Source organism: Dendropsophus ebraccatus, unplaced genomic scaffold (assembly GCF_027789765.1).
Source record: "Dendropsophus ebraccatus isolate aDenEbr1 unplaced genomic scaffold, aDenEbr1.pat pat_scaffold_611_ctg1, whole genome shotgun sequence".
In the NCBI taxonomy this organism is placed as follows: domain Eukaryota; kingdom Metazoa; phylum Chordata; class Amphibia; order Anura; family Hylidae; genus Dendropsophus; species Dendropsophus ebraccatus.
The window spans coordinates 63,111-84,876 of record NW_027210210.1 but is presented as its reverse complement, the minus strand read 5'-3'; the positions used below and the strand labels follow the sequence as shown (position 1 = coordinate 84,876).

At 41.2% G+C, this 21,766-nt stretch overlaps 1 protein-coding gene across 1 annotated transcript in view; it reads right to left on the bottom strand.

Annotated features, from left to right (window-relative positions):
- The window catches only part of LOC138778042 (dnaJ homolog subfamily C member 13-like), a gene marked incomplete at its 3' end in the record, with an annotated part of 54,807 nt that overhangs the window by 9,504 nt on the left and 23,537 nt on the right, over positions 1 to 21,766 (bottom strand). Inside the window, 13 exon segments of the mRNA XM_069956356.1 lie at positions 722 to 881; positions 962 to 1,065; positions 6,248 to 6,401; positions 7,192 to 7,274; positions 10,169 to 10,183; positions 11,403 to 11,546; positions 13,334 to 13,429; positions 15,631 to 15,706; positions 16,132 to 16,253; positions 16,664 to 16,720; positions 17,111 to 17,266; positions 19,372 to 19,479; positions 21,293 to 21,392. Coding sequence (XP_069812457.1) covers positions 722 to 881; positions 962 to 1,065; positions 6,248 to 6,401; positions 7,192 to 7,274; positions 10,169 to 10,183; positions 11,403 to 11,546; positions 13,334 to 13,429; positions 15,631 to 15,706; positions 16,132 to 16,253; positions 16,664 to 16,720; positions 17,111 to 17,266; positions 19,372 to 19,479; positions 21,293 to 21,392 — 1,375 coding nt within the window.

Sequence of the window (21,766 nt, the reverse complement as noted above, 5' to 3'; positions counted from 1 at the left end):
GGGAAACAGAAAGCAAATTCTATGTTGCAGGGGAAATTATAGAATTCATTTAATCATTTCCCTGAAAGGGGTCAGTGATCTGATCAAATCCCTGACTTTCTTCAGAGAAATGATGGAACAGTTTGGTAATTTCATCATTTTCCAGGATTTGATCAAATCCCTGATTCTATCATTTCACTGCAACATATATATTTATATATTGCTATGGGTGACCTATTTGATGACATAAAAATGCTTTTCAGAGGAATACACCCCCTGAACTACAGTATGCTGCCTTGTCCTTAAAAATAATTGTCAATAGCAGAGAAGCAGGAAGTGAACACAGCAACTTTAAGAAAAAAAGCTGTGTGGTGAATTAGTCTCCTGTTCTGCATCAGCTCTGAGCAGAGAACTTGGCTGTGATGAACAGCTTAGGTAAAGCAAAGCATTATGAGAATTTTTGTAATGTGCAGCTGTTTAACCAGGAGGCAAAGATATTACCTGACAGGGCAAAATCCACATTGCCCCCCCCAACTCTCTCTCACACACACTTCCTTCCCCAAAATTAAAACTTCTGACAAGACAATATAGGTCAAAAGCTTTAAAGTACCAACAGAAGAAAAATAAAAAATAATAAAAAGATACAAAAAGGTGACAACCATACAGGCCAACAACACATAGTATTACTCCAGCTCTTCTTATAGGATGTATATATAAATATATAGTAATTAAAACATGATACCCTCTCAAGCATTCCAACAATGTACTTTGTGTCTGTAAATGGCCCAATTTCTTCATGACATCTGCCATACACGATTGCCAGAGCTTGTAAACATAAGCATTTCATGTTAACTTTTGGAGTGAGGAGAAAGCGGTGATAGAGTTCATTGAAGAAATCATACCTATGGAAAAACAAGGAAATGACCTTTGACTGACATAAATTTGGGCCAAATATAACGTCATATAAGAAATGGTTCCTTACGATTGCTTTATAGCACTGCTTTCCTCATTCTCATCTTCCTCCAACAAAAGACGTAGGTAGTAATCTCCTATTTTTATCTCATCAGCCAGACACTCATATTTTACCTTGAAAAAAAAAAGACAGAAGTCATGCAAGATCAGGGTGAGGGGACAACAGAATTTTTAATAATGGAAATATTTAATGCATTCAGAAAGTCTTTTGACCCCTGCACTTTTCTCACTTAGAAAAAGAAAAAACTTTCCCCCATCATTAAGTTTATTAAAAAGGACAAATTAAAATACTGCACCGTCATAGGTATTCAGACCCTTTAGGATAGGTTCACACGCAGTAAAATAAAACAAACGTGTGAACATGTGTGAAATTAAAAAAAATATATATTTAGCAAAATGGTTGTAGATGGATACCTGACCTTGGTTTTTCTCTTGTCATTACATTGACTTATAGGGCCAATTTATATGGCTGTTTTGGTGGTTTCCCTACAGGAGCCACCCCATGGCTGGGTCCTTCCCGGAGGGATATCTGGCTAGTCCTGTGTGTTTTGAGACTCTTAAATGAGGCTCCATAGGTTCTTTTTTTATAATTGTATTTCCCATGCAGCAATGCATGTAGGATTTTGAGCACTTTAACCAGCAGCTGACTAGCATGAACCTTGCATAAAGGGAACTTGTCACCCCCGCAACTGAGCCAGAGCGCACCCGATCTCTCCCCCCCCCCTCCTCAATTAAAGCCCCCGATACTTATACCCCCCCTGCCAGTCCCGCCGCAGAGAAATTCCTGCCCAAAAGTCTTCACGCTCAATATGTAAATGAGAAGAGATGAGTCTGACGTCCATAGGAAATCACTGCTCCACTATCGGGGGCTCAATCCGGTTCTGCTCTGGGTGCTGGGGTGACAAGTTCCCTTTGAAGACTCCTAACACTGGCCGAATATTGATAGGGTGTGTTGCTAGAAATGCTCCTGCAGCGATAATCGGCTGTGTAAAAGTGACACCTCATAGCCAAGGATGGAGAAAATGTGATCTTTAGCTGATCAGGTCTTTAGAGCAGGTTTTTAAATTTATTGCTACCGGCCACACATCGTCCTGTGTAAACAGGGTTATGTGCAGCCTGCAAAGATAAGAAAACTGACAGCACAGATATGTATATATCATTGCTGTCAGGTTAAAGATCACAAGCAGCAGTCTTTATATAACAGCCACACTACTTGTGATCCAGCATGTCTCCTCCAGTTCGGTCGCCGGCTGTAGCTTCAGACTCTGCCTCCTCCAGCTGTAAATCATTCTGGAGGCGGGGCCTGAAGATTCAGCTGGCGGCTAGGATGGAGGCCTGGAGGAGACGTCCTGGATCACAAGCAAAAGTCTATACATACATCCCCACTGCTTGTGATTCGGCATGTCTCATGAAGGCCTCCTCTTTAAAATGACAGCACAGATAAGCTCACCAGACAAAAAATTATTCACCCCAAAGGAAATAATGAAAATCATCATTAAATATTGTGTATCTCCACCTCTGGCCTTGATAACCAGTCACAATGTTCGCTCACTAACAGGTTGAGAAGGACCTTCATTCACTGACTGCAGCAATTCCTGTCAGGTTTCAAAGCGATTTTTGATCCACAAGCTGTGCAACTTGTCTCTGGTCCCTCTCAGGATCCTTTTCTGACCACAATTCTGACGTCTTTCGTGGCAATGTGTATTACAACACTGCTTGGAGACACAGTGAACAGTCCGCTGCGAAGCACCAACAAATCCAGCAACTTCACCCACTGTATGGCCATGGGCATGACCAAACACGACTGCCTCTTTTTGCCAAATCCTTACATTTTACCATGTTTACAAACAATTACCGCTTGAAACAAACTGTCTAACTGATCTCTATTGCCTTATGATCATGTAGAGCATGTGACTCAACCACTGCCCAATCTGAACAGTCTTGCGCACAAGGTTGACAAATTTTTTGTTTAGTGAGCTTATATACACACATCTTAGCTGTCAGCTTTTTATGCTGCAGGAACAATACAAGGTTTGTTTGTGCAGCCCAGGCCCCTTGATTTTTCGTGCTGTGTAAAAGCACTGCAAACGAGCGCCGATCTCGCTAAAGGGTCCACGTGGCTGACAAATCCCTGCATGTTAGAGGACCCTTACTATGGAAGCAGGGTCAATTGTAAAAACTTTTAAAATGTCATAGAGATTTGTCAAAACTTTTGATCGGTCCAGGTCTGACTCATATTGATCAGTAGAATGAGCCGGGTAAAGTGTGCGCTAAGCGTGGCCCTCTCCCGGCTCCCTGTCACATCATATCAGTCAGGCTTAATAGACTTACATAGGCAATCAGACAGAACCCAACAGATCATGTGACACAGAGCCAAGAGAGGACCGTGCTTAGCCAGACATGTCTAAGTTTTTACAAACGATAGGTACACTTTAACATTAAAAGTAATAACAGTATATGTGACATGTACTGTATACTTTTATATAAATCAAAGAGTTCCCAAATAACTGTTACTAGAGATGAGCAAACCTCAAGCATGCTCGAGTGGAAAACATGGATATAGTAATTGGCTGTATCCATGTTTCCAGACAACCTTAGAGCTTTATCCAACTTCAGCAGCCCCCGCTAATCCAATGCCGAACACTCGGGTTTGGATGAACTCGAGCATGCTCGAGGTTCGCTCATCTCTAACTGTTACATTATGGGTCCTGATTGGTTTGCATTTGATTATCTTTGTCTAGTCATCAATTGCAGGTCATGGGGTCAATGGGGCAAACAGTAAAAAAAAATATGAGAGGGGCAAGTGTGTATCAGTCGCTGGTAGACAGTATGACTTAGTCACTCCATAAAACATGGCAACCATAAGGTACTTTGCACCCTCTGGTCTGAGGACAGACACTCATTTCACCTGGGTGATGAGGATCCAGCACTCCAAGAGGTTTAAAATTCAAAAACTTTTATTAGAACATATCTAAAAAACAGCTGAGCAGCTCATGCTGTGTGGCCTGAAAGACTGACGCGTTTCGCGCATGCGCGCTTAGTCATAGTCTAATGGTCAGTGTGTGACTAGAGATTTAAAAACAAGTAATGGCCAATGAGAATGTTTCCCCATGCATGTGTGTGCAGGTGGGGTGAATAAGTGCAATCAGTGATGTACTCGCTTGGACACTGTTAAGTTAGTTCAGTGGTCAGTTAGTATTACAAAGTATAATGAGTATGTGAATTTACTAGACATGATGTTGTAATTTATAAGTAAGCTATGATCATACAATACAAATAGAGGAAGGTGGAGTGTGATGACACATTATCCACATAAGAGCGTCTTCGGCGACCAGGTCGTGTTTTTTTTAAAAGATAAAATGAATACAAAAATGTGTAACTCTATCGCATGTGAAACGACCAAGCCGCACAGTCTGAACTACGCTCTAGAGATGAATATCATGAAGACAAATAAATAATTAAATTATAAAAATAATGCTTCTGTTTTAGTTGGCATGTTTAAATGGCAATTTTTTGGCAATTTTTTGGCGTGTCTCCATGATAGTTCTAAACATATGTTGAAAAATGCAACCCTTGACGATGGGTAAAGGAAACGTATGAAATAAAATTTATTTATTATCATCATTCATTTGTTTCTTAGAACATTCATAATTCTTTATCATTGAGTAGCATGGCTTAATCATTGTGTATACACCCCCACACTTTCACATATACATGTGTTTGTGGTTATGCATATATCTATTATTGACACATGCACTTTAGATTTTACCATCAGATTATGCATTAACATGTAATCTGGGTGGGACACACTGATATTTAATATTTAATATTTAATATTTAATATTTAATACTTAATGTTTAATATTCATTATTTAGTATTTATCCATTTATCATTATCCATTAGACATATATATTTTTTGTACATACAATTCTATATCTTCAAACAGTTAGATTTTGCCATCAGGCTACACACCTGTTTTCAGCCTTCATTCATATGTGGACATGGCATAATCATTAGGATATATAAATATATATATTTTTATTTCATACGTTTCCTTTACCCATCGTCAAGGGTTGCATTTTTCAACATATGTTTAGAACTATCATGGAGACACGCCAAAAAATTGCCAAAAAATTGCCATTTAAACATGCCAACTAAAACAGAAGCATTATTTTTATAATTTAATTATTTATTTGTCTTCATGATATTCATCTCTAGAGCGTAGTTCAGACTGTGCGGCTTGGTCGTTTCACATGCGATAGAGTTACACATTTTTGTATTCATTTTATCTTTTAAAAAAAACACGACCTGGTCGCCGAAGACGCTCTTATGTGGATAATGTGTCATCACACTCCACCTTCCTCTATTTGTATTGTATGATCATAGCTTACTTATAAATTACAACATCATGTCTAGTAAATTCACATACTCATTATACTTTGTAATACTAACTGACCACTGAACTAACTTAACAGTGTCCAAGCGAGTACATCACTGATTGCACTTATTCACCCCACCTGCACACACATGCATGGGGAAACATTCTCATTGGCCATTACTTGTTTTTAAATCTCTAGTCACACACTGACCATTAGACTATGACTAAGCGCGCATGCGCGAAACGCGTCAGTCTTTCAGGCCACACAGCATGAGCTGCTCAGCTGTTTTTTAGATATGTTCTAATAAAAGTTTTTGAATTTTAAACCTCTTGGAGTGCTGGATCCTCATCACCCTCTTGCAACCATTTACTTACCTGACGGACAGCCACCGCCTGGAACCGTGCACCCTCTCACATACGCTGGAGACTCCGAACAATATACCAAGAGGTGAGCTGATTTCCCTTGTTTACCTTTGTTCACTCATTTCACCTCATGGCAAATATCACCCTGTCTAGAACAACTGAATTGCAATGTTATTCATGTTGTTTGCAATGTTCTCTTAGGCCCCGTTTCCACTGAGCAAAACTAGCGTAATTCCGCGGCGAATGCCGTTAGCCTCCCGCTCATAATGGGAGTCTATGGGAGGTGCGCGCTCCTGCTCTGTCCGCGCTGAAGAATAAACATGTTCATTCTTCAGCGCGGACAGGGCAGGAGCGCGCGCCTCCCATAGACTCCCATTATGAGCCGGAGGCTAACTGCATTCCGCGGCGGACAATTCCGCTAGTTTTGCTCAGTGGGAACGGGGCCTTACTACTCTACATGCATTGGAGGTTTATGCAGAGTAGGTCACACATAGTCCATAATGAAAGCAAGTAAAAGTTGGTTCCTCTTTGGACAAGCAGGGTTGCAGTGATACCTCAAACTCCTGATAATTCCATGATATTACTGTTGAACTTCCAAGTTCCCGATCAACATTAAACGCCCTCATTTCAGCTTCCAGAGTGTCTCTTAACTCCTCCCTTGTTTTAAAATTCCAGATCAAGTTTGATCTTGCATGATCCTGGTGAAATCTTCAAAAATACAAGTAATTCAGGTGAATTGCAAGGGAAAAATTGTAGGCAACATGAAAAAAAAAATGTTATTTTCTGAGAGATCTACTATGGTTTGAGTAGTCCTCACACCTGACTTTGCAATTTAGGTACATACACTAAGGTGAATGTAATGTGTGATATCATGTATATAAGAAAAATGATGACATTAAAGGGGTAGTGCGGCGCTAAAAAATTATTCACAGAATAACACACATTACAAAGTTATACAACTTTGTAATGTATGTTATGTCTGTGAATGGCCCCCTTCCCCGTGTCCCACCACCCCCACCCGTGTACCCGAAGTGTTGGTGCATTATACATTACCTGATCCGTGTCGAGGGCCGCCCGCCATCTTGTGCCAAACGTCATCTTCGGAAGGACGGCCGAGTCGCTGCCGCCCGTCCCCCTTCCGCCGCGTCACAACTGTGCTCAGCCGCGATTGGCTGAGTTATGCTCAGCCAATCGCGGCTGAGCATCGGATGACGCTGCAGAGGGCGGCCGGCATTCGGAACAGACGGAGCTGTTCGCCGGCCGGCCGAAGAAGACGTCACTCGCTGAAGATCGGAGACGGGTGTCAGCACGTGACAGGTGAGTATAGCACACCACACTTCCGGGTACACGGGTGGGGTGGTGGGACACGGGAAGGGGGCCATTCACAGACATAACATACATAACAAAGTTGTATAACTTTGTAATGTGTGTTGTTCTGTGAATAATTCTTTACCGCCGCACTACCCCTTTAAAACATGGATATGATTTTGTTTCTCACCTGTAGTAAAAAAGATCCCAATTGGCCTCTATTTTTATCCGTTGCCGCCTTTTACGAAGAATGACAGGTTTTTGGTTTACATTCTGAAAATATAAAACAAATGCTTATTAAAAATTTTAACAAGCATACTTATGTCACCAAAAGGTTTTTCACGTTTGGAAATTTGAAATGTAATCTATATAAATGCCAGAGACTGCTTGTCTGCTATAGACAGACTAAGGGTACAAACACACACCGTATACGCAGCAGATACGCAGCAAATACGCAGCAGATCTGCAGCAGATTTGATGCTGTGTTCAGTTTTTTAGATTTAATCTGCTGCGTATTTGTTGCGTACTTGCTGCATATCGCAGCAGTAAATACGCTGCGTATACAGTGTGTGTGTTTATACCCTAAGGCTGGGTTCACACTACGTATATTTCAGTCAGTATTGTGGTCCTCATATTGCAAGCAAAACCAGGAGTGGATTAAAAACACAGAAAGGATCTGCCTACACAATGTTGAAATTGAGTGGATGGCCGCCATATAACAGTAAATAGCGGCCATTATTTCAATATAACAGCCGTTGTTCTAAAATACAGCAAATATTTGCCATTAAATAGCGGCCATCCACTCAATTTCAACATTGTGTGAACAGATCCTTTCTGTGTTTTTAATCCACTCCTGGTTTTGGTTGCAATACTGACTGAAATATTCTGACTGAAATATACATATACTGACTGAAATATACGTAGTGTGAACGCAGCCTAAAGTAGTATACATCTGCCTCATATACTAACTAGAATTTATGATATATTACGGCGAAGTTTACACTTCATCAATAAAACTGGTGTACCCTGAATCTATATTCAGACATTGCATAGTAGAACTACCACATTACATGGGTGTCATGTATTAAAATGGTCTTCTTAAAAGGGACCTCTGAGAAAAAAAATTCTTTCAAATAAACTAGTTACAGAAAGTTATACAGATTTGTAATTTACTTCTATTTGAAAATATCCAGTCTTCCAGTACTTAGCAGCTGCTGTATGCCCTGCAGAAAGTGGTGTTTTCTTATCAGTCTGACACAATGCTCTCTGCTGCCACTTCTGCCCGTGACTGTCCAATGCAGTAGCAAATCGCCATAGAAAACCTCTTCTGCTTAGGACAGTTCCTGACAGGGACAGAGGTGGCAGCAGAGAGCATATTGTCAGACTGGAAAGAAAACACCACCTGCAGGACATACAGCATTTGACAAGTACTGGAAGACTTGAGATTTTTAAATAGAAGTAAATTACAAATCTGTATAACTTTCTGACACAGGCTGATTTGAAAAAAATCCCCTTAAGGGTAGCTTCACACGTACCGGATCCCAGTGGGCAGTCGGTGACTAATGGCTATCTCTATATGCAATGTCATAAAAAGAAGACTGTCAAACACTAAAACACCACCCATTGGACTCCTAAGAACAGAATATGCACTGATTCAGATCAGCAGGTTCCAAATTACAGTAAAACCTTGGTTTCCGAACACCTCGGAGTTCGAACAATTTGGTTTTCAAACTAAATTTCCCCCTGAAGTTTTGCTCGGTATCCGAACAAAACCAGGGGGATAACTGTCAGCTGAACTGATGTTCAGCTGACAGTTAGAGGTGTTCGGAACACTGAGAGGCAGGAGCGGGCAGCTATTTAAACTTGCCGCCGTGCTCCTGCTCCAATCAGCTGCGGGGAACACCCTGTAAAGAAGTGGGGAATCCCATCATAATGAGGTGAATCCCCGCTTCTTTACAGGGTGTCCCCCGCAGCTGATTGGAGCAGGAGCACGGCGGCAAGTTTAAATAGCCGCCCGCTCCTGCCTCTCACTGCGGGGACAGGCTGTAAAGAAGCCGGCTCCCAGCGCTGTCCTCCTGTCTCTCCCCACCAGCCCCTCCGCCCCCCCGCCGGCCCGGAGCGCTGTACACCCCTATAGACTGCGGCACGCCCGCAGCCCTGCTCACCAGCTTCTTGCTCTCGCTGCTCCCCGCCGCCTCTGCAGACTCTCTCTTACCCTGCAGAGGCGGCGGGGAGCAGCGAAGCAAGAAGCTGGTGAGCGGGGCTGCGGGCGCGCCGCAGTCTATAGGGGTGTACAGCGCTCCGGGTCGGCGGGGGGGCGGAGGGGCTGGTGGGGAGAGACAGGAGGACAGCGCTGGGAGCCGGCTTCTTTACAGCCTGTCCCCGCAGTGAGAGGCAGGAGCGGGCGGCTATTTAAACTTGCCGCCGTGCTCCTGCTCCAATCAGCTGCCGGGGATACCGTGTAAAGAAGTGGGGAATCCCATCATTATGATGGGATTCCCCACTTCTTTACAGGGTGTCCCCCGCAGCTGATTGGAGCAGGAGCACGGCGGCAAGTTTAAATAGCTGCCCGCTCCTGCCTCTCACTGTTGCGGGGGATGTGGAGTGTTTTTGCACTCTGTGGGCCGGGTGCTCTGCACCTGACCCACGGAGTGTAAAAACCAATTAATCACATTTACATTGTTCCCTATGGGAACTTACAGCTCGGTTTTCGAACTGCTCGGTTATGGAACAGCCTTCCAGAACCAATTATGTTCGAAAACCGAGGTACCACTTGTATATGGAAAAATTTTCAACAAAAGTATATATCAAACTCTGCTTCTGCTGTAGAATACCATACTGACAGCTCAAATAGCATTTTTAATGTGTCAGGTTTATTTTTAAATTAGTTACAAATGTAAAAAAAAATGTAAACAAATGTAAAAAAAAACAAAAAAAACAAAACAAGCAAGCACATAAACAAAATAATTCTAGTTTGCAGGCAATACATGCATGTGTTTCAAAGTAGTGAAAAAGTGCATGCACAATAATATATCATCATACACAGACTATGCTGGTAGGAAACTGAAACCATACACCTTACCCTTCACCACTTACAGTAAACACATTACACCCAAGCGGAGTATTAAAAGGGACAAACAGAAGGAACATAGGAAAGACAAACTCACCATATTATTTCTGTCCTGATTAGGAACGTAGAAAAATAAAAACAAGGGAAATAGAGATTTAGAAAGCAACCTAAACAGCCATATTTACTTCTTGTAAGTCACACAATATTCAATTTGCTTGAAAGGAAAGTCTAACCTTTAAACATCTTCTGACATGATTCTGAGACATATATAAAGATGACATGTACTAAGACTCAAAGACCCTTGTGTTTCTGTCTGCAAACTTCCACACACTGCACAGGATTGTAATAGCCAAGCCCCTTTCTTTACTGGCCAATAGTGGGGAGGTCTCTAACAAAAAACTACCCACAAATGCAACAAAGACAAGTTGTGACAAGTCAAGAAACAGGAGAATTTTAAATTTAAATGTAATAGAAACTGAGATAGCATAAGCTCAGTGCACAAAATACATAGGGGGAAAATTATCAAACTGGTGCAAAGCAGAATTGGCCCAGTTGCCCCTAGCAACCAATCAGATCCCTCCTTTCATTTTCCAAGGAATCTGTGAAGAATAAAAAGTGGAATCTGATTGGTTGCTAGGGGCAACTAAACCAGCTCTAATTTACACCTCTTTGATAAATCTCCCCCAAAGTGAATCACTGTGAATAAGTTTACAAGTTAAAAAAATTATGACCTCATGTTACTTCATTTTCTATTAGGTGTGTTTGTGTGTGCAATCACACGCGCCTGCCCAAGATCATCATCAATAAAAACAGCACGGTTAAATGGAGGAATAAGTCACCAAGAGAAAGAAGCTGACTAGCCTACAAAAGATCAATGAGGAAGAAGACAAATAATACTGATGGAAAATAAGCACAATAGAAAAACAAACCCAATAAGAAGTTGCTCAATTGTCACCATACAAACATTCCTAAATTGTTGAAAAGGCGTGAATACCCCTGTATTTAACAGGGTTAAAGCGAATGTACCACTGGAACATTGCTTTTGTGATTTTTACATGGATAGACTGGCGCCGGCACAGGGATGCAGATGCCGCGGTTCTTTTTTTTAAACTGCCGCCCAGTTCCCACGCCTGTCTATTATGGAGCACCGGCGCGGGGGTGAAGCACTGGAGGCAGGCCTGCCCACTCCCAGTGTGACAATCGGCCCACTAAGCGCTGAGTCACATAGGTAGCCCCGTCACAGAAGGGAGAAGGTTTTGTCACACTGGGGGCGGGCGTGCCCACCTGTCCAATCATGGTCTACATAAGTCCTACTTATATTATATCCTTACCTCTTTCTGTGCAATTCCCATCCTGTCTCTCCAGTGCAACAAAACTAAGTCAACTTTTTCCTTGGCAAATTTTTCAACTTCTTTAGCAGCTTTCCCGGCTAACCTCTGCCATTCTGGGACTTGTTTAAATTTGCCATACTGGTCCTAATTAATAATGAAAATCATCATTTAAATATAGATAGACTATGTACCGTAGGCAGTTTTGTATATTCATACCTAGCTCTTAACCTCTAAGAGCAATTTTCTTTGTTTTTTTATTGCCCACTTACTTCTGCCCATGTTATACAGGAGGAGGTTGCTAAATCAGTTGCATAGAGAAATGTGGGACAAATCATTCTGTTCAAATTCTCTGTCACTAGTGTATACTACCCTTAGATAGGACAGGATAAACTTACTGACAGAGTCTCTTTTAAAACTTTGTCAATGTAGCCATGTGAGGGCTTGTTTTTTGTGGAAGTAGTTAAAAAATGTTATTGTCACAGTTTTGGGATTCATCTAAATTTTTTATTTAATAATAATAACAATAATAATTACCCCTTGGGGGGAATGGATACCAAATTTACGGCATTAAATGTAACAATATAACATAATAAATATATTTTCTGGCTCACTACGATTACAGTGATACCAAGTTCATATTTGTTTTTGTTTTTTTTTAGTTTGACTATTTTGGCACAAGAGTATTTTTCTTAAAAAATAAATAAAAAAAGCAATTCTGCTGCATTCCCAATGCTGTATAAATTATTGTAACTTGGGGTGTTATGAACATGGTGATGCCAAATATGTTTGGATTTTTTTTTTTAAACAATTTCTTTTGTATGGGGAAAATATGAAATGGCATTGGGGGGGGGGGGGGGTTGTTTGTTTTTAATTCAGAAGCCTCCTGAATGCCATGGAAAACCATCAGCAGACATTATGCACTGCCCCTTCTGGTCTTGCATTAATTATAACACAGTATCAGTTTTTCTTAAATCATGCATATTGTGGTGCTTTCACATGTAGTGTATCACAGTTGATTTCACTCTTGATAACAATGTCCATGCAGCCCTTGCTGTATGATAAAAGAGCAAGATTTTTTTTTTTTTTTTAAAAAAAGGTTGTTTCTGGTGTTTATGAAACACTTTATTCTCTTTGTGTAATTTAGATGTAAAATGTCATGATGGAGTACTTGCAAATAGGGAAACAGAAGAAAAAAAAAAAAACACAGGGCAGTGCGCCTCATAGGGTGACACTGTATATTCAAAAGCACCGTGGCGATGAAGTTGCACACAGGTTTAAGCTCACCTGATGTGGTTGTGAGAAGCCACAACCACTATAACAGCATGTAAATGGTATAATATACACTTGGCCGCTGCAGGAGACTCACAGCCGCAGAACCCTTGGGTATGCGTAATCATATGTAGAATCCAAATGAAAAAGGGAGATATGTCCCCGCGCAGACCATAAGTATAGAAGCAAATTTTATTGGTGTATATCCAAAGGTAACGCGTTTCAAGAGCGCTGGGCTCTCTTTTTCAAACCTCCAGGATACTTAAAACATGGTACACATCGAGATATGCTAGCATCGCTCCGGACTTCCACGTTGGTGTAGGACCTTTGCATATGTGCACTCCGATCAGCACCATGGAGCTTATCGGAGTGCACATGTGCAAAGGTCCTACACCAACGTGGAAGTCCGGAGCGATGCTAGCATATCTCGATGTGTACCATGTTTTAAGTATCCTGGAGGTTTGAAAAAGAGAGCCCAGCGCTCTTGAAATGTGTTACCTGTGGATATACACCAATAAAATTTGCTTCTATACTTATGGTCTGCACGGGGACATATCTCCCTTTTTCATTTGGATTCTAGATGATTGAGTACTTGGCTTTGCAAAAGCTAGTGTCCAGAGTGCAGAGACAGAATAGAACTAAAAAAACTTGCAAAAACTTACAGAAGCAATTTTAAGATTATCCCTGATGTGCATTCGGTCAACATCTTTTTCCGGAACAGGATCCTTACTATCCAGGTATGCCAGCAAACCTGGGGGCTAGAAAATAAGGCAAACTAATTTAGTACAAATACAAGAAAATATGAATTTACTAGGCAGTTTTGGAGATCTTACAATTCAATAGATGTATCATGTTGCAAATGCTTTAAGTTAGAAGCCTGGTGTATCCATAAGCTGCAGGTTCCCCCTACTGTGTGACAGCTGTCTCCCTCTTAGTCTAGGGCTACACTGTGATTTTGCGCTGCCAAGACTCATCATTTCACAATTCATTGATTGGTAAGTGAATGAAGTTGCATGGTGACGCTCATTGGGCATGGAGATGAATTTTTTGCAACTCTCACGTCATAACTTGTGGGTCAAAGTGCAACTCTTTTTTTTATAAACTAACAAAAGTAATTCTTACAACTCTCATTTTATTTGTACTGAAAATATTAACAATGCTTAGAAGAAGTCTGGTGATTTGAAAAAATTGACAGCCAGCAGGGGCAGGGAGGAACACATTAAACAACCACTACATATCTCTCCCCATACTCCAAAGCGCCAGGTCACAGGCTCTGGAACCCCCAACGGAAGGTATTCTCACCAGAGTTCTGATGTGGTCATAACCCGGGAAAAAATACCCACCAGGTTGATGGATAGCACGCTCAGCCAATCAGTGATTGGAGCAGTTGCTCAATGGCTAAGCAAGCAGTTTATTAACCGGTCATGACATTCAAGCAGCAAGAGATCCCATAGCCTGCCGGGGGTCCCAGAGCGGCAAGCTAGCAATGCAGAGGCATGGGGAGAGGTAATTAATGATTGTTTATTTATTATGTTTCCCCTGCCCATGCTGGTGGTCAATTTTGTCTAATCACCCGACGACTTCTTTTAAGTTAGAGGGAACCTTACAAAAAGGTTAGACAAACCTAACCCACTATTACGTTTCTATTGGGCATAGACAAGAGTAATAATCTATTTTTAGTACCCTCAACCCTGATGCTATAGTTTTAAAATCACACTTTTTACTGATGGGTTAAATAAGGGAATTTGGTGAACCAGCTGGCCTTCCTCTTCCTGTGCATGAATATTCATGTGGAGCTCTGCAGTAATGAGTGGCTAGAGTTACATCACAGCAGAGCTTAACATTATATTCATAGGGAGACAGAGCAGAAGTACTGAGGGATATAGTATACTGAACACCGTAACATATTAATAAGGCAGTAAAGATACCTTTTTACTAAAACCCTGTAAGAACATAACACCTGGTTACAGTCTTCTAACCTTTATTGTCCATAGATGTAAAAAACTAAATTTAGCAAGCTGTTTAGGACATCTACATTGTACAAGACATAAGCAATAATTCCAAGAACTGTTGACTAACAGATCATTTCATTTTACAAAGAATTCACTATATTAAAATGTGAGTCAAAAGTGCGTTTACTGTGCCTTAAAGAGGGTGTACCATCAGGTACATCCTCTTTAATCTGATCCAGGGATAGAACAGCGCCGTCGCGGGGAAACCGATGCCGCGGTCCGTTTTTTGAACCGTGGCCCAGTTCCAGTGTATGGTGCCATTCTATCCACGGGTCCGGGGCCAGAGCTGAAGCACAGGAGGCGGGCTGGCCAACCCCCAGTGGGAGGGAACTCCCTCTCCTCTATAAGGCGGCTTCATTAGAATCAATGGAGCCGCGTGATAGAGGAGCGGGCCGGCCCGCCTCCCGTGCTTCAGCTCCGTCCCGGGACCCGTGCATAGAACCGCGGGAACCGGACCGCGGCACCGGATTCCCCGTGACGGCGTGGTTCTATCCTTGGGTCAGATTAAAGAGGATGTACCTGATGGTACATCCTCTTTAAGCAGCTTGAAAAATTCGAGAAAATGTCAGGACTAGAAGCTACTGATAGTCTTTTAGGATTTTACTTGTCTCTTTGCTTTACATCATAAAAAAAAAAAAATCAAGAGAGATCCACTAAGGCACCAGAAAAACAATAATGAACGTCCACAGACTATAAAAATTCATCTCCTGAATAGAGCTACAAGCCAGGGGGTGAAACCCCACAGCCACATGCTTCTCCTATCACTTTGGTGGTCTGAACACTGACCATGCAAAAATTTTTAAATGTATGTTCGACACATCAAAGGTTATTTAATGTGAAAGTGGCGTCTCAATTTAATTTAAAAGGCATAGTTTTAAGATTTTTTCAGATCAAAAGGTTTTTAAATTAAATATTCACCTAAGCATTCTAACGTTTTTTTAACTTACCAAAATACGCTTCAACAAATGTAAAGATGTTGTATTATCCGCCGTCCATAGGCCAACTAAGTGTCTACTAAGCTGTCTAGGAAAAAAAAAATGAAATTATTAAAATTCAATTCAAACAAATTTTGAACAGATTTATTTAACATATTCTAGACATGAAAAATGTCATTTCTGGTCATTTTAAATCATATAGTGGAGCAAAGAAAATATAGCCTTGCCCATACTGACTGTGATATGGTTTAGGTGGCCCTTTAAAAGACATCAAAATTGGGGAGATAGAACACAGAACAGCTTTCACTCTGGCATACCCAGAAAATCTACACATTATATAGACAGCCTGCTAGTAATATTTTAATCCTATAAAGAAAATCTGTTCCTCTTCCTTACTCTTTGCATGGGCTTCTGTTCACATAATAACGGGTTGCTGTAGAGACCAGATTTGCCCGTTTGTGGGCATCTCCATTGCTTTCAGACTATGACTAGGTTACAGTGACATGATCTTACCTGTTTGTGAGCATTCTTTGATCAACACTTATTGTAAACATTGCAGTGTGCAAGTGTCGAGGTAAGGCACCTTCACTGAGAGCAAGTTCCTGCATTTTTGTAGCTATTTCTTTGTCTGCTTCCTAGAAATAAAAAAAGGCCATAACAGCATTTATCTCATACTAAGAATTTAGCACCAAAGCACTCCAGCATGAGTTTGCTTCAAAGTAACCATATTTGTAACCTTAACAAACATAGTTTAAAAAATGTAGAGAGACTTGCTATGCTTTACATTAAAAAACTGAAGAAACTATTTCTAACACAAATATATGAAGGAAAAACTTCACTGGCAGGGACAAATTCTTAGAAAATGGCTAGGCATTTTTTTTTCCCCATAGAACAAAGTTCCTTTAGGCACTGCACAAGGTATAATACAGCATACATGTTTTACCTAAATATAACTTATCTGCATGGGATATTATTGTGCATGCATAATAAAAAAAAAAAATGAAGCAATTTTAATAATTTACTATATCAACCAGTATGTACTTACTTCTATAATAGCTTTCATTACTAAACCAGCTCCCTTTACAATAGCCATGGAAGGGTGCTAAAACAGAGATGCAAGAAAAAGATCAGATTAACAGCATTTAACCCACCCAAAAGCAACAAACACCTAACAGATGGAAAATAGCTGCTGCATAGTAAGCAACAATCTGCCGGTACAACTCAAAAATGATAAGGGAATTCCCAACAAAAGCTGGCCATACATATTAGATTAAACCAGGCAAACCTGCCCCAAGTCATGGAAAACATAGTATTACCAACTGGACCACAAGCTCTATGTGCTGTATTTCTCACCTGCACCACAGATACACTTTAACAAGTGGGTTTTCCAATTGAATTTTTGTCTATTTCTCAATGTGTGCTCATACAGCTTCTCACAAGGTAATAACCAAACTATTAGATGCAAACCAGCAAAATTATAAAATCCTTGTACCTGAAAGAGCTTGAAAAGTGTTCTACCATGTAATGCCACCATCTCAAGCAACATATCAAATTGCTGGCCTTCTGTTGTTTCACTGTATGGTGCACAGAGTGCAAAGGTGAGGAAATCCAGGAGTGAACTGATAACCAAGGCTCCAGTCCCATAATTCTAAAATAGAAAAAAAAATTAATGCTCATTCAAAATTCAATGAATGTGTTACCCAAAATCATCTTGTGATTTGGGAATACTAAACAAGATATTGAAGACCTTCAGTCCAAAAAGGTCAGTTATACTCACTGCTGCTAGTAACAATCACCTTACAGTAGTTTTTACCAAAACAGCAGAAGATTGTTTAAAATCACAATTAGCAGGCTAGACGAATCTAACCCAATGATAGCTCCTTACTGCGCACGGAATATGCAAAAGAGGAGCCCGTGGAGCCTATCTGAAGAGTCTCAAAACACAGGACTAGCCAGATATCCCTCCGGGAAGGACCCAGCCAAGGAGCAGCTCCTGTTAGGAAACCACCAAATCCACCATATTAAGTGGCCCTAAAAGTCAATGTAATGACAAGGGATAAAACCAAGGCTAGGTAACCATCCACATACAGCTGTTTCGGGGTGTTGCCCCTCATCAGTGTGGAGCAAGATTCTGCTAGGTGGGAGCAATGCCCAGTAGAGCCACAAGAGAAACAGATCGCTGAACTCAGGGAGACCAGCCAAACGACAACACTGACGGCTGCTAGTGAAAGCGCTCAATGCAGCAAAGTCCTAGGTGCATTGCCCCCTGGGAAACATGAATATGCAAAAGAGGAGCTGCCCCTTGGCTGCGTCCTTCCTGGAGGGATATCTGGCTAGTCCTGTGTTTTGAGACTCTTCAATCTCTTCCTCTTTTGCATATTCATGTTTCCCAGGGGGCAATGCACCTAGGACTTCACTGCATTGAGCGCTTTCACTAGCAGCCGGCAGTCATGTTGTTTGGCTGGTCTCCCTGAGTTCAGCGATCTGTTTCTCTTACTGCGCACAGGGCGCTGATCACCAACCAAGCTGGTGGCGCTGCTGAATAGATATAATTAAAAGCATTCTCAACATACCATTGTAGCTTGTTTGTTTTTATGTTTATTAAAAAAGACCATTATTTGGTCTGTGAAAAGAATCAAAGAGGTGAACCCTAAGATTTCCTGGGCCGTCGCACTACCACACCTCACCTCACAGTGCTGTATACCAGCCCCTGGCATAATTATTGATGTACAATGTGCATACAGCATAGTGAGGTGTACTGGTGCTACGGCCCAAGAAACAATATGCTCTGCCATTTGACTATTGGTCAGGGGGGGTGACAGATTTACTTTACACATGATTATCATACTGTGAAGAGATATGTGGCTGATTCAGACCACAAACAGGTTTGCACAGGTAAATTTCACCAGATAAAGCAAAGATAACAGATCGGCAGTTCAGCACTGAACAGGGTAAGGGTATGTTTACACAGAGAGATTTATCTGACAGATGTTTGAAGCCAAAGCCAGGAACAGACTATAAACGGAGAACAGGTCATGAAGAAAAGACTGGGATCTACCCTCTTTTCAGACACATTCCTGGCTTTGGCTTCAAATATTTGTCAGATAAATCTCTCTGTGTAAAGACACCTTAAGGATCTGTCTCATCATACATGGACTCAGCAGCAGTGACCACTATGCAGGCTAAAAGAATTGTGTGTATCGACAAACTGGGGAAGGACTGAACCCAAAGTGTGCAAACAGGTCATTGAAAAGTGGACGAGGAAGTGTCATGGATTGGGCAATGTTTTCTGCAGCAGGACCTTTCATACCGCTATATGGCAATACTGGTGTGAATCAAAACCTTGGACAAGACTGTAAGAATAATAGACCAAAATTACAGCAGAGGCGTGTGAGAGTTTAATAATGTCCTGGGGCCACAAATGTGCTGAAGTCATTCAAAGCCAAGGCCTGTACACTTCCTACGGATTGGTGACTGTTGTAACCTTTCGCTGTGCTACAGTCATTGCTGTTCTCTTATTGTGATCATCACATTTAACATCACGCATCACTATCGACTTTGTTTCCCTTGTGACATAACTCCTTTAATGCAGCAAAAACAACAAATGACAAATTTCAGTTTTTATAACCTATCAAATGTATTGAAACTCTTTTGTGCATCATAATTTGGAGCATGTACTAAGATAGATCAATAGATTTTTTTCTTCTTCTCCATATTAACATGTGTGGATTACATATGTTTTGCAGTGCTTACCACATGGGAGTTAAATTTGTCTAGTAAGTTTTCCAGAAACTTTTTGGAAGAAAGAAGAGATGCTTTGTTCAGTTGCTCTTGCCTTAGGTCATAATCATCATGCATTGGCTACAGAAGAAAGAGGGTGGGGATCAAAATTTTAAAAAAGCAACATTGGACAGGACATATAGAGAACATTTAAAATGGAAATAACAACCAAGAGGCAGTCTCATCTATGTAAAGCCTGCACTTAAAGCAGTATTCTAAATTATATCATCCACGTGTGGTGGTCATGCATGTGTGCTACTGCAACATTCACTTAGGGAACAATGGACCCCAATGTTAATGACCCTCACTGATCAGATATTTATTAGCTATGCTGTGATAAACCTTAAAGCGCAACTTTAAAATATTTTGACCATTCAGTTTTAGTTAGCTTAGGTCATGATAAGACTTTTTGCAATATACATTAATAACCTAAAATGAACAGTTTTTTAAATAAATAAGGCTGACTATGCCCTTACAGCTCTGTCTGGCTCTGACTTATTTCTGCATTCCTGCTGAACGGACTGTGACAGGAGGATCAGATAACAGCCCTGACACAGAGAGAGACATAAACAAAACCTCCTCCCCCACCTCCTAGCAGCACGCTCTCCCCCCTCCCCTCACAGAGGTGACTAAGCAGAGCTGAGGGTGTTGTGTGTGAGGAGCAGCGCAGGGAAAGAGCTGGATGGAGGGACAAGTGTATCCAGTGCCACCATGACTCCAATGTACTGCATGAGGCAGAGTGGGTGAGTCACTGAGGGGAGGACTACAAGTCCCAGCACAACACAGATGTAGTTCTTCCATAGTACATATAACATTCACTATCAGATGTCTGCAGCAGGTGCCCCCACCTCCATGGCTGACATTATCCTACAGTGTTATGAGAGCAGATGACTGTATCTAATCCCACTGTGTGTGATACCATCTGCTGGGGCTCTGTATCTAATCTTACATTGTGATACTGTATGCTGGGGCTGTATCTAATCCCACTGTGTGTGATACCATCTGCTGGAGCTCTGTATCTAATCTTACATTGTGATACTGTATGTTGGGGCTCTATCTGATCCTGCTATGTGTGATACATCTGCTAAGGTGCTGCTCAGTGAATGGAGGGGCGCAGCCAGGGAGATGAGGGATAGGCCACGCCCACATTCAGTCAGCCAGAAGAAAAATTCATTTATTCTTCTGAGCCAAACAACTGGGGATATCTCAGCGAGCGTACACGCTATCAACGCAGTTTAGGGCTCTTTTTAAAAGGTAACACGAGGGGTTTTTATTTGAGGAATTTCATTTTTTGGCTACTGAAATTATAGTTGCGCTTTAAGCTTAGGATTACCTGCTTAATACAGAGAGAATGTTTAGCTAATTCATCTGAAAAGGACACATGGTCTAAATTTATATACTGTACTATCTCATAGTGAAACAGCAGCTTAGCTAATAGTTTTCAGGTAGCTTTTACAATGTTGTATACATAGTGTTACAATGTTATACTAGTGTTAAAGAACACTAGTCGGAGCTGCAGAGCGACATTAGGTTAAACACAAAAAATATTTTTTTTTATGATAAAATGTGATCTAATAATCACAAGTTTCTATGAATGCCAACTTTTTTTCTGCCATACAGATGAATGCGTATATCTAATTTCCTGGAAAAGCATAGCTAAGCAAGTAAGTAATGCTCCATCACATGCCTTTACACCTCAGACTAACACACACACACAGGATTATTCATCTATTCACGAAGTCCAGAAGCACATAGAGTAACAGGACATTCACGCAGATTTTATATGCATACAGCACTTTGTAAATGTATAATTTCCCCACTGTCAGTAATGGGTAGATGAAACATTTTAGCACTATGGTTAGTCCACTACTGTGAAGCACATTAACAAACTTACACACATAAGTGCACATAGCATGTCAATAGCAGCATGGGTCACACCATCATTATTCCTCTTTAGAGCCTTCACTACTTTTACTCCCAGACGTTCCCGAAACCTTCAGTCCAAAGGAAAAAAAGGAATATTAGCATAGTCACCAACACAAAAAGTGTAAGAATTAAACTAAGAAATATGGCCACCACTTCTCTATTAATACAATCAAGACATCCAATACAGATTGTCATAAATGCACAAGCCTGGGGAACAAGGAAATGGCTGCACATCGCACCCATGTTTGATACTAAAGTTTTCCCGCTACATTAAAAACCAACATGAGAAGTTGGTATAAAATTTGATCAAACCATATTGCCTCATGTAACACATGCAGGTCTCTGATACACATGAATTCCTATTGTAGCAATGGTGTAGTGTCAGTCGGTGACCACCACCACCACAAAGCCAGATCCCACAGTGGGGGGGGGGGGATTTGGG